At 38.7% G+C, this 12,001-nt stretch overlaps 1 protein-coding gene across 2 annotated transcripts in view; it reads right to left on the bottom strand.

Annotated features, from left to right (window-relative positions):
* SCYL2 (SCY1 like pseudokinase 2) overlaps positions 1–11,974 on the bottom strand; it is a 36,538-nt gene extending 24,564 nt beyond the window's left edge. Inside the window, exons 1-3 of one of the 2 annotated variants that reach the window (XM_064655371.1) lie at positions 11,848–11,974; positions 6,771–6,975; positions 627–784 (exon numbers count right to left, since the gene is read on the bottom strand). In XM_064655371.1, coding sequence (XP_064511441.1) covers positions 627–784; positions 6,771–6,947 — 335 coding nt within the window. In that variant the 5' untranslated portion in view covers positions 6,948–6,975; positions 11,848–11,974. Of the gene's footprint in view, positions 1–626; positions 785–6,770; positions 6,976–11,210; positions 11,328–11,847 lie in introns of those variants that run through there. The other variant, XM_064655373.1, reaches the window with a different exon arrangement.
* Positions 11,975–12,001: the final 27 nt, after the last annotated feature.

Genomic DNA, 12,001 nt, shown 5'->3' on the forward strand with positions numbered 1-12,001 from the left:
TATACATCATTATATATATTATAAATATAATTATATTGAATACCAATAATTTGTAATAGACACATGCTATTAATAGTGGGAAAACTACCTACACACTAGGGTCAGAAAGATACTGTCTTTCTTTCTTTCTCTACTTCAACTGTGCAGGTACATCGAGTATCCATTTGCCCCATAAAGGAGGAATAAAGTGTTCAACAATTCAACACAACTGTATGTTACTTGGGAGACACAAAAGAAAAAGACCAGGTACAGTGTCTCCAGAAGGAGCCCATGATGGATTTCTTCAAGAATAGGTGCTCTGGGAAGACCTGAAATTCTAAATAAGTCTTGTAGCATGCTTGCACAACGTTACACATACAAATATTCTAAGCAAACCTTTCTTTTATGAATCCCCTTCAAAAACCGTTACATCACTTTCTACCACAGCAAGCAACTGGACGGGTTTTGTGCTTCTGGTGTTTCTACCAGTAGCTGAGTGTGCTGAGTATAGAAAGAACAATTCTCCTATGAATAAATACAGTAAACTTGAATCTCATCACATCTGTGGGTTCAGTGTTCCAGATATTTTACATCCAATACCAAAACAATGATTAAAAATGTCTCTTCTCAACTTTACTAGAGCTTACCTAGATTCTTCCAATGGATGTTGAACAGTAAGTAGTCGAGGGTGTCGAAGCCTGGTCAGCTGTTGAACACCTCGTTTTAAAGACTCAATAATCTGATCTTTTTCAAATTTTTGATACTTGTCTATTAGCTTCTTATCAAAGACAAAAACAGCCACTTCCTAGAAATAATCAACAAAAGTTAATCAGTATATAACATAGCCAAAACCCAAGCCTATACACAATTATACACACACACAAATTTTTTGATTCAACAGTACAATGCCACAAATACAATAAACAAACAAAAAAACTTATTGTCCTTACTTTGTCCCAGTCATGGGACAGGTTACTGTATATAACCTCTAAACTATGTACTTTAAGAGTTAAGGTACTAATGCTCCTGATTTTGCAAATACTAATACATAAACTACACCCACAACCTACACAGCGACAAAGCAGCAGATCCATAGGACAGAAATCAGCTTGATTTTAAGTAGATGAAAGCATTTACATCAACTATGAACAGTTAAAATATGCTGAGTATATATGCAGTCATTTGGCATTAAATATATCAAGTGGTGCTTTATTAAACCAGATCCTGTCTCAGTGTTCTGCCCCAAACCAGTACAATCTATATTAAACTAAACTTTCATGAGAAATAATTTATAGTCACAGTAATCTATTAAGCTGATCAGACCATTCACATGATAGAACATTAAGAATTTTTTAATGCTTAAAGATGTGTGAAGTCACAGAAATGAAAACCTCTCCAACCTCTGCAATGGAGTGAGAGAAAATCAAGTTTATATTTATATGAAACCTTGAAATTACAGAGGTCGATGTGAAATTAAAAACTACATTACATCACCATCTAGGAAGTCATTAAAGAGAAGTATATCGATTGACAAAAAAAAGGAATTAAAATCTCTATCATGAAACAGTGACTTTTATATGCTGCTACAACAGCATTATGAATAATAATAAATGTTAGAAACAACAAAAAAATATGAAAACACAGTTTTCAGCCCCAAGAGGAACTCTATGCTCTTCTACTGCACATTTTATAACCATTACTCTAATTAAAATCTCACAGGAGAAGTTACATTATTAATTTAAAAACCCTAAAAACTTCTAGAAATAGTCTATATAAAATAAGAAATTCAGCCCAGTACACAAAAAGTTGGTTTTTAGCTGGTTTCATTAAGCCATTAGCAGGTGAACACCTATAACTAACTGAACTAAGTACACTTTTCCTGCTTCTATCCATACTGGCTCCCTGATCCAGCTCTAAGTGTGATGGATGAAATATTAACATTGACAAAAGGCAGAGAGGAACCAACGATGGGGATGAAAGACATACATTGAGTAGTACATGACCAATAACAAAATTTCAAACCAAGATGGCACTTCTGAAAGCACTTCTGTTTGATGGCAAGTTAAAAGAATCAGAAAGTGAGTATTTAAATTGGACAGCATAAGACCTCAGCTATGGTTTGAATACTTTATGATGGCTCTAAGTTCTATTGGTGCTTGATGCAATCCTACATGGCTTGTTTGAACTCATCATTCCCTGCAGCTGGGAGGACAGAAGAGAACACAATTTGTGCTCCGGATCCCCTGACCAGTTGACCCAAGGCCCTTTGGTTCCCCTTGACTACCCATAGCCTTCTTGTTGAGACTTTGCTGGTACCCACCTGGAAACCAGTAATGGGGAGTAACCAGTGGGCCGTACCAGACTGGAAAGTTTCTTCATGATGTCTCTTACCCAGGCCCCAGGGAGGCAACACACCTCCCTGTGGGTTGGGTCTGGTTGACATATTGGGCCGTCAATTCCTCTCAAAAGGAAGTCACCAATGACTACTATACTTCTTTTTTTCTTAATTGAGGAAGTGATGGGGGGGGTTGGTTGCCTTGCCCTAAGGAACTCCTCCGTGCCAGAAGAACCTTCATCTACATTCTCATTTCCCTGACCCTCAGATTCCAGAGCCTCATATCAATTGTGTAAGTGCACCGGGAAAGCTAAGGTAGGTTGGCAGGGAATTCACCTGCCACACTGAGCAGAAACCCGTTTCCACTCTCCTCAGTCTCTAAGGTCCCCTCCTTCTGCCCAGTGGTGAGAGGGTAGGGGATTCATTACTTCTTGTGAAGTAGAGGGCAGGTTCATTTGTCTATGGCAGGGTGTGGCTCCACTAGTCAATCACTTCCTCAGAGTCCCTAATACTTCTTAGTCTTTCTACTTGATCTCAGCTCCACCACTAGGCTGAGCAGATTGTTGACTTGATTGCACCTCTCACAGCTGTTCTCTTTGTTGCCCTCCAAGAGCAGCACAAATTTTCTTGTTTTTCTTCATATTTTCTGTCCTCAGCCTGCTGGGGATAGGGAAGTGAGTGAGTAGCTGTGTGGGCGCTTGGTTGCTGGCTAGGGTTAACCTGCGACATCCTCCCAGACTATTTGCAATCCTGAAATCTTAATGAAACATGCACCAGTTTGACACACACATTGACAGTTTAAAATATGTGTCCTTATTTACCCACATAAACACCTCTCAAACTAAAGATAATGCAAAAATCCTGCTCCTATCTTAGCCAATGCAACTACTACAAAAAGAGAAAGAAAGGGGGAAAGAGAGAGAAATAATTTTTTCCAATCAAAAAAAGGCAACCAGGCAACCAAGGCATGTGCCCCTTTCTCTCCTGACCCCAAGAGGAAGGCAAACATTCAAAAAGACAATGGGTTTGTGCATCAAAAGAGATGCAAACAAAACTAGAAATTATTTCTGAAGTAAAGACTCCAAAATCTGCAGAAATGTAATGATATCGGAAACAATACCTCTTCCTATTGATCCCACTGGATATTGAGGAAGCATGTTAATAAAACATGTAAAATATTCAAGCACTATATATTACAGAAACTCAAATCCTGAAATTTTAAATAGCATGGAGTAATAATGACAGCATCTAAGCACAGAACATGGAAGCAAAAAAACCAACTCCACAAAATGTTTAATAAATACAGTTCACCATCTATCCCGTGAACTTAATTAATGTAGCGCTCTCATGGAAAAAACTCAAATTTGATCATGTTAAAAACTAAATTGTAAACACAAAAGCAAAGGAAATTTAAAGGTAGCAGTCAAAGTACTTGATTTTAGAAATTTTATGTTTGCTTTCTCTTTCATTTTTGTCCTCTATTTTACTCATATGCACTCACACATTTTTTAAATGAAAAATTAAATGTAACTCAACATGCAAACACATGATATTTTACCAAAGCCTCCCACTGAGACAAGCAAAACAGTCTCTGAACTAAAACACTGGAAAGCATTCCAGTATTACTCTGGTCTTTTGCCAGAAAAAGATTTTCCTCTCTCTTTTGGGGGTTTTATTTTCTTTATTTTCTATAAGCTTGTCAATGTTTTTTTATAACCCTACTTTCCCTCTAGTTTCTTTCAGTCATAAGCTATGCAATACAACTATTTCAATTTTAAAATTTATCAGCCTTTAAAGTTTGAACAACAGGAAGCTTTAAGTTCAAAGTTACTAGATGCACAGGCAAAACAACAAAAAGTTGACTTACCTACCTACCATAATACATTAGTACTACCATGATAAAAGTTAAACACAACTACAGTAGTCTTGAAGTGCAAATCATTATTTAATGAATTCTGCTAGTTTTACAACCGAGCTGCCAACAAGAACTTGGTGACCTCACCCCATCTATTCATGAGTGTACTTTCAGACACAGAAGCAGAAGAAAGGACAAGTGCCATATTATGCCAGAAAACATATAAAGACTAAGTTAACTAATCCAAGACGAGCTGAAATGCATACTGTACAATTATATGCCTACATATAACCAGAGAGTCATAAATCTTTCAAACAACAGCAGCAAACCAGCTACAGTATAGAACCAGATAAACATATGGACACAGGTAAGTAATTTCCTCACATTCTGTTAGGTTCAGTCACCTACAAAGTAAGCAAGAAAAGACAAGGTACATTAAAAAAACCCCACACAAACATTCAGAAATCCTGGAGAAACAACTAGGCAGGAACCAGGACGAACTCAGAAAAAAAGAATACAATCATAGATATCCACTGTCACCAGAGATGGAATATTTGTAACTGTCCACTGACAAATTCATCCTGAAAACAAAGATTTCTGATGGGATCTGCTGTACAGCTACAAACTCCAAATTTAGCTGTTTTATCTGGCTACAATGACTTAAAACTATTACTTGTGTTGTAAAGTCACAACAACATGGGCAATTAAGCCCTTATATCCTGCTTCTCTGAATGCAATACACATTTACTCCAAAAAAAGCTAAATGCTTGTAGCTTCAAGTTAGATATACACACTTGCAATACAGCAAATATGTGCATCACTTCACAAAAGTGACTGCTACCACTTGGAGAATGACAGCCAGCCACTTCCATACTGCCCAGCAAACATTCAAAAGGTACACGTGAAAGAAATAAAAAGTTAATATTAAAGAACAGATATACTGCATTACAACACACCATAAACTGTTTGCATTGCTGCACAGTTTTGTTGTGCAATGGCAAACAGAATGTTGTCATGATGTTACCTAACTGGTAATATTAATAATGAATGGTAACTTCATGTCAAATCAGTAGCCACCTAAAATTCCCAGCAGTACAACTGCTGTTGTATTTTTAATGACCAATGATGGCACACAAATGTACAGATGTTAGTCAGGGTTTACAGAGATACTGTAGGATCACATGTGGTAATAACTGAACTAAAGCTCCGTAAAATAATTGGTCAGAACACCCATTCAAAGCTTGAAAAACATGATCAACAGGTACTCAATTACATATATTCTGTACATACACAAGGGAAGAAACTTGCTACAACTCTCCAGAACTTAAAGCTACACCTGCTACAGGTCAAATGCTTACTGGACACATAGATTGTATAAAACCTATCAAAACTACCATACTTCCAATGTTACCACTTATTTGTATAGTTGAGTAAGACCAAAAAAAAAGCCCTAACCAATTGGTATGTTGGGTAAATTCCATAAATACTAGAGGCACAGAGCTCTGCAACAGCTAAACAGATGCTTCAAGATATGGCAAAAGTACCTGATTAAACATTATTCCAATATGTCACAATCAGATCATACATTCTTCATAGATTATTTATTCTGCATATTATATCTCTCCTCTATTTGCTACAGTTTATTTTTCCATCATCTAATGGATTGTATATACATTTTCCGAAGTTATTCCTTTGTGTCCATTTCTTTTTGGTACATCTGAAGCAAGCTGATTCATTGTCTAAGTGACTTCACATCACTTCAGCATCAAGTTTAACTGAAGGCCACAATTTATTAACACTTTCATTTACATGTTGAAAATTCTACTTCCTCTCCAAGTTTGAAAAAAGACTTTTCACATTTCTCCAGTACAACAAAATAATTTTCTATAATAACAATTCTTAAACTCTGTTTTTGGCAAACCTTCTTCTAAAGTCACAATCCCATACTCATTTACACATGTGACTTCAAGTGAGTCAGAGGTTTGTGTATTAGTGCTCTAAACCCTAATACTTTAAGGAAACTAAAAGGGAACAATACTGATCTGAAATCAGCACAGAGAAGGCACAACCAACTTCCTCCACAACCTCCTCCACTATTCCATGCCTTCCTGTTACAGTATCTCATGACTTAACATTTCTAACATTTCAATTTCTGTATGGCAGCTGAGCAAAAAACTACAGTGTCTTTTGCTGACAACAAATGATGACATACTTCACAATTATTTTAAACTTAAAAAGCCAGTATTGCTGCCAAAAAAATGTTGCAAGGTACAACCAACTGGGGAGCCCGTCCATGTTTAAAAAAACCCTCTTCCTTTTTGTCAGATCACTTTTAACTCAGATGAATTCTTGATCTTGGTCGCAAATTCTATGTTATGAATGCAGAACCACTTCTTTCTCCAGCAGTGAAAGCTTAAAGCAAATATCACCTACATAGCTGAGAACACTGTATTTAAATAGTGTTGAGGTTTTTGTTCCCCTTTGCTACTCTTAACCTTACTTTGCCCAGTTGGATTTTGTTTTTAACTGCCACTTACCAACTGCTATCTATCAATCTGTTATCTAATGCTTATAAATGCATGTCTTTACTTGATAACTCACCTGTTTTGTTGATTTTTTAGTTCCATTAAATATCTTCCATGCAAGACCATTACCTCCACTGGCAATATGACGGCCCACATCAAATTCCCTGGTAACAGGGTTTCCCATGACCGCACTGGTGACATCAGCCGTTACCTTTGTAACGGTACTCTTCAATTTATTCAGCATGGACTCCATGGTTTCAACTGTGCACCAATGTATTATCCTACAAAGACAAGAAAAAAACAAGGGTTCACAGTCCTCTCAATTTCTGCTAACGAAAGGTACATGTTGAACACTACAACTTCTAAGGATCCAATAAGATACAGGAGCAAGCCACAAAAAGAATAGTGAAATGTAACTTCCAGGGCACATTCACACTGCATACATGTATCTGTGCCTGCATTCCTATGGGATTATATGTCATTGCTTCTACTCCTCCTCAGAAACTTCTGAATCTCTTGATTGTTCTTCGTTAGATCTAACAAAGAAATTCAACCATTTCTTGAAAATGGGTAACTGAATAAAGCAGAGAATCTATATACTGTCCCCCTGACAGGAAATGTCCACACCTTGTGTATCAGTATAAATCAACAGAGAAACAAATCTGAAGGAAACCAGACTCCTTTATTTCCAGTGCTCATGGAACTACACATTTTCTGAAGGGAAGGATTACTTAAGATCCCAGACTAGCAAAATAATAGATATGTATTATACAGATGACAAGCAAAAAAAACAAGTGTTCTTTCCTACACTGTGCTTTTCAAAATACAGGCTCAAAATTCAGTATTTTACCCATTAGATTGCTGGCATTACTATTTGTATGATCTAACTATTAATGAACTTAAGTATTAATGCAGGGGAAGGAAACAAGAAACCATCTTTTTATACTTTATCAAAATTGCACAAGGAAGTTTTTTTTACGTCACCTTTCAAATTCAAGAGCTAAAAGACTCTGGCAGCTTCCAATTTAGTTCATCTTCCCCTGAAGTGTATACTTCCAGAGTTTCCTAAATTGTCATAAAAAAAAGTCTGACTTGCCTATTCTGTGAGACAGAAGTTCTGAAGCCTATGTCGCATTTATACAATTGTCTCTCTGATAATGTATACACAAGAAGGAATAAAGGTAGCAAACAAACCATGAAAAAACGAGATAGACACTCATCTTCCTTATCAGTGTGAGCAAAGATGAAGAGAGAATGCAAGAAGAAATTATTTCCAGGAGTCAGTATCATGCAGTATATTCAAAAGCAACATTCAAGGATATTTCTTCAGTCTCTCTTTCAAATAAGGTGTAAAGAGCACTATTTCTTAAAGGTAAAATAAACCTAAAATAGCACATCAGCAAATATACTGAAATCTGCAGAAATACTTTTTTCAATTATGGTCTTAATTGTCTTATACACAACTCATTGGCATACTATTGTGTAAAACTGCTTCTTTGAAAAATAGAGAATGTTATTGCTATCTAAATGGAAGCAACAAGATTCTGTTGTGATAAAGATGACGTTTACCAAGTCAAGGTAACAACAACAAAAGAAGCAAAAGGCATAACAAATAATCCAGTGAGAACAGACAAATCAGCCCAAATGTCTTTCTGATCAGATACGAGGTGCTTGCTTGTATGACCTAAAACTCTTTCCATGGTATTACACACATTTAAAAGGCAATATTTTAGTCTAAATAGGTTATCTGGTGTCTATTAATATATGCATTTACACCACAGTTTTTTCCCCATTCAAGACACAGATGGAGTTTGTTTCCTCTTCACAGCTCCTTAGTCCCAAAAAACCTGTAGCAACTTTCTTTTGACACCTGTACACCTCAGTCAAACTTGATTAAAATCAACCACACTAACATTATTTGGACATGCGCGCCTTCGCTCCCTGGCACTATTAATTTGATTGCATTAGAAATCTGGACAAATAATCAGATTAGTTTTAAAATGCAAATATAGGCTTTTTTTTTACAAAAAAGGCAATAAACATACTAAATAAAACTCCTTAAAAGTTACGTGTGTTATGGAATAATTCACTCCAGTGCAGTTGTGTGCAACAGCATAAGCCAAGCCCCAAGCAAACTTCAGCACAGTGCTGGAAGCAGCAGTTATGCTGCTCTGCCTTAACTATTGCTGCAGTTATATTCCACCTTCACTATTCCCCCGTAGGGAAATGCAGAAATACACTAATGCTGTGGCTCCATAGGTACTTCTCCAATTTCCATGTCAGCTGAAGTGACGTAACTTTGTTTGAAGAAATCAGACTAGGAGTTTTAAGAAAATATATTATAAAAAAAGACAGGAAATCCAGCTGCAGAGACCTCAATCTTGCAAATACTCAAATTTAAATCAGAAACAGTAGTTATGACTTCAATAGGCCAACTCAGAAGCAGAAACAGATATGAACTGCAAGCACGTTAAGGGTGGAGTTTGTCTTAATTGCGGGGACTGTGACTTTTAGATAAAAGAAACTGTGTCTGAAATCAACAAAATAATCTCCAGAATAACTACATACTTGTTTGGTATCTGATGTTTGGTTGAGAACGTACCTGGAAATAAATTACCAAAACACAGAATTCCTTTATTAAGTAGTTTCATTACAGTATGCGACATTTTATTATTACAGTTTACTTTATAAATTGTGCTATGGAAAAGCACCTGAAACTCCTAACTTTGCAGCCCCAGACCAAACAGTTATTAGACACAAGCTAATGTCCCTGTATAAAGGAACTTTTCATTAGCCTGATAAATGGTAGAAAAAAGGATCATGGAGTATTCTAAAAAGGAGCTATAGGCATTTCCAGCTCTCAGAGATTTTATTCTGCAGCTACTCTATGGGCATACTCTATATGCTAAAGGACTATAAAATCAATCCTAAGGAGTTTAAGATAATCACAAATCTAAATTTATTTGGGTTTAGATCTTGTGCTTTTTCCATTGTTTCATTCACTCCCAGCCATCGAACCTTCCCTAGTAGCAATGAAACACCATCTCATGCTAGGATTCTCAAAACTATAAAAGGCTCTGCAAAATTAACTGCGGATATATTATGAAGAAAATGCCTGTGTGTGCATGTTCAAATTTCTTTGTGTAATTCTGAAGGGGAGCTTCTCTACACAGGTGGTGGAAAAAAGGTGTAGTATTCACTAAATCAGAAGTGCCCTCTGCTATGGGTGACAGACTAACTGCAGTGAGCAGCCTGGAAAAGCCACTAGGTGAGAATGTTAACAGCATTCCAGTGTTTGAAGCGTTAGAATCTGAAATTCAAGCCTGGTAGACCTTGTCCAACCTGTTCCTCTCCAACTTGACAGTATGCAAACTATTGTTTAGTTTAGCTACTGGCAAGGATACCATGAAACTTCCTTCTCAAAACAGCGTGGTTTAATGTTTACATTCATCAAACTGCAAATTTGTAGAAATTCTCATGTCAACACTTGACTATAAGCTAATAGTACATTTTGCTCCATAAAAATGATTGCTATTACTAACTTCAGTAAAAACTCTATATTATGCCAACAAGAACAATGCATCTAGAAAATCCACGCGCCCCCCCCAAATATCTATTTTGTGTAGTATCTATGATACCACAAATCATGATAATTTAACCAGATGAGAAATATGCAACTTTAGTTCTCTACTGCAGGAAAACTGGTTTGTTTGGTTCTTTTAAGACTGGTCTGCTAATTCTAGAAAAATTAATATCCAAATGGCAATAAAGTCAATCACCCACAATGAAATTTTCATTTAAAATTAAAAGATAATAAATGAGACAAGTACAAAATCTGAAGAGTAACAGTGTTTGGACAAGCAACACAGGACATGCAACAAATGATTAAGAACTCTGATTTCTTCCTCTTTGAATTTCACAGGTAATATTAATGCTACTGATACTAAGTCCATGAAACCTGGAACTAATCCTAAAAAAATCTGGATGATCAATGTGTCCTTTTCATGAATGCCCCTCACAACTGAAAAAGAGTTTTATCTTGATGTACATCAGCAATGATATGTCAGCATGATGAGGACAATTACTTAGCAAGGTAGTAAGCAACAACCAACACTGCATTAAGAAATGAGGCAAAATATCCAAAATGTTGAAATAAAGGCTGTTGAAAGTCAAAACAAAGATTCCCCACCATTCTTTAATTCTCACTCATCTAAAACAATTTACTGCAAGATGTAAATCCATTAATTTATGTTTGAACTAATTCATAGCTTCATCTGATGTATGGATATGTACAGCACTGCAATGTACATTCTACCACTATTTTGACTATAATAAGCCTGGATTCCTCTTTGGGAACCAAAGCAATAGGCAGGTGCATGGGTACTTCATGCCACTCAACCCCATCCTATCCATCTGTCCCAAATCAGGATGAATTCATAGAAAAAATAAATGCTGGAAAAACTGAGTCACACCAAAGAAAAGGAGAAAAACCCAACATTTTTGAGGCACAACCAACCTTTTGCATTTGTTATAAAAACAACGGGAAGAGCAAATGCAATGAAGCACCGTGCACGGGCTAACTGCCCTCACTGCAAATCACCTTCGTGACTTTTATTCCCCGTTTCGGTACCGAGCTGCAGCTGAATCCCTAACGAACACTCACGGTACGAGATCCACGAACGGGGATCTGCCACCTGCCGACAGGCGAAACTCAGCCTATACGCTGCACAAACCCCAGGACAGCCTCGTGAGGGCCAGTCCTCCGGGCAAAGTATTTACTGTATTTACAGCGAGCCCGGGCTCGCACCGCTCCGCCAGCGCCGCGGGGACTCCGCTCGCCCCCGCGGGGCCGGTGCCCCGGCTCGGCTCCGCGGGGCAGGCCGGAGGCAGCGCGCTCGGGGCGGGGGCGGCCGCGGCCACAGGCGGCAGGTAACCCGCGACCCGCCGGCTCGGGCAGCTCAGCGTTCCCCGCCGGGCCCTGCCCGCGCAGCGATCGCGCCTCCAGAGCGGCCCTTCCCCTCCACCCTTCGGCGCCGGGCACCCGGGACCCGAGCCCGCCGCCCCCCGCCCCAGGAGCCGGCCGGCCCTGCCCGCCCCGCGCAGTACTACCAGGCCACGGGCAGCCGCTCCTGCCCCGGGCCGCGGCCTCTCACCTGAGCCCGCGGGAAGCTGCCAACACAGCGCCCGGCTGCCCGTCGCCCTGTGGGCCCGGCGGGCCGCCTGTCACGCCGGCTCCGTCTCTCGCTCCGGCCCCGTCCCGCTGCAGCTACTCCATAGCGACAGCGGCGGCCAGAGCGGCGGGGCGGG

This window comes from Pseudopipra pipra, chromosome 5, assembly GCF_036250125.1.
Source record: "Pseudopipra pipra isolate bDixPip1 chromosome 5, bDixPip1.hap1, whole genome shotgun sequence".
NCBI lineage: Eukaryota > Metazoa > Chordata > Aves > Passeriformes > Pipridae > Pseudopipra > Pseudopipra pipra.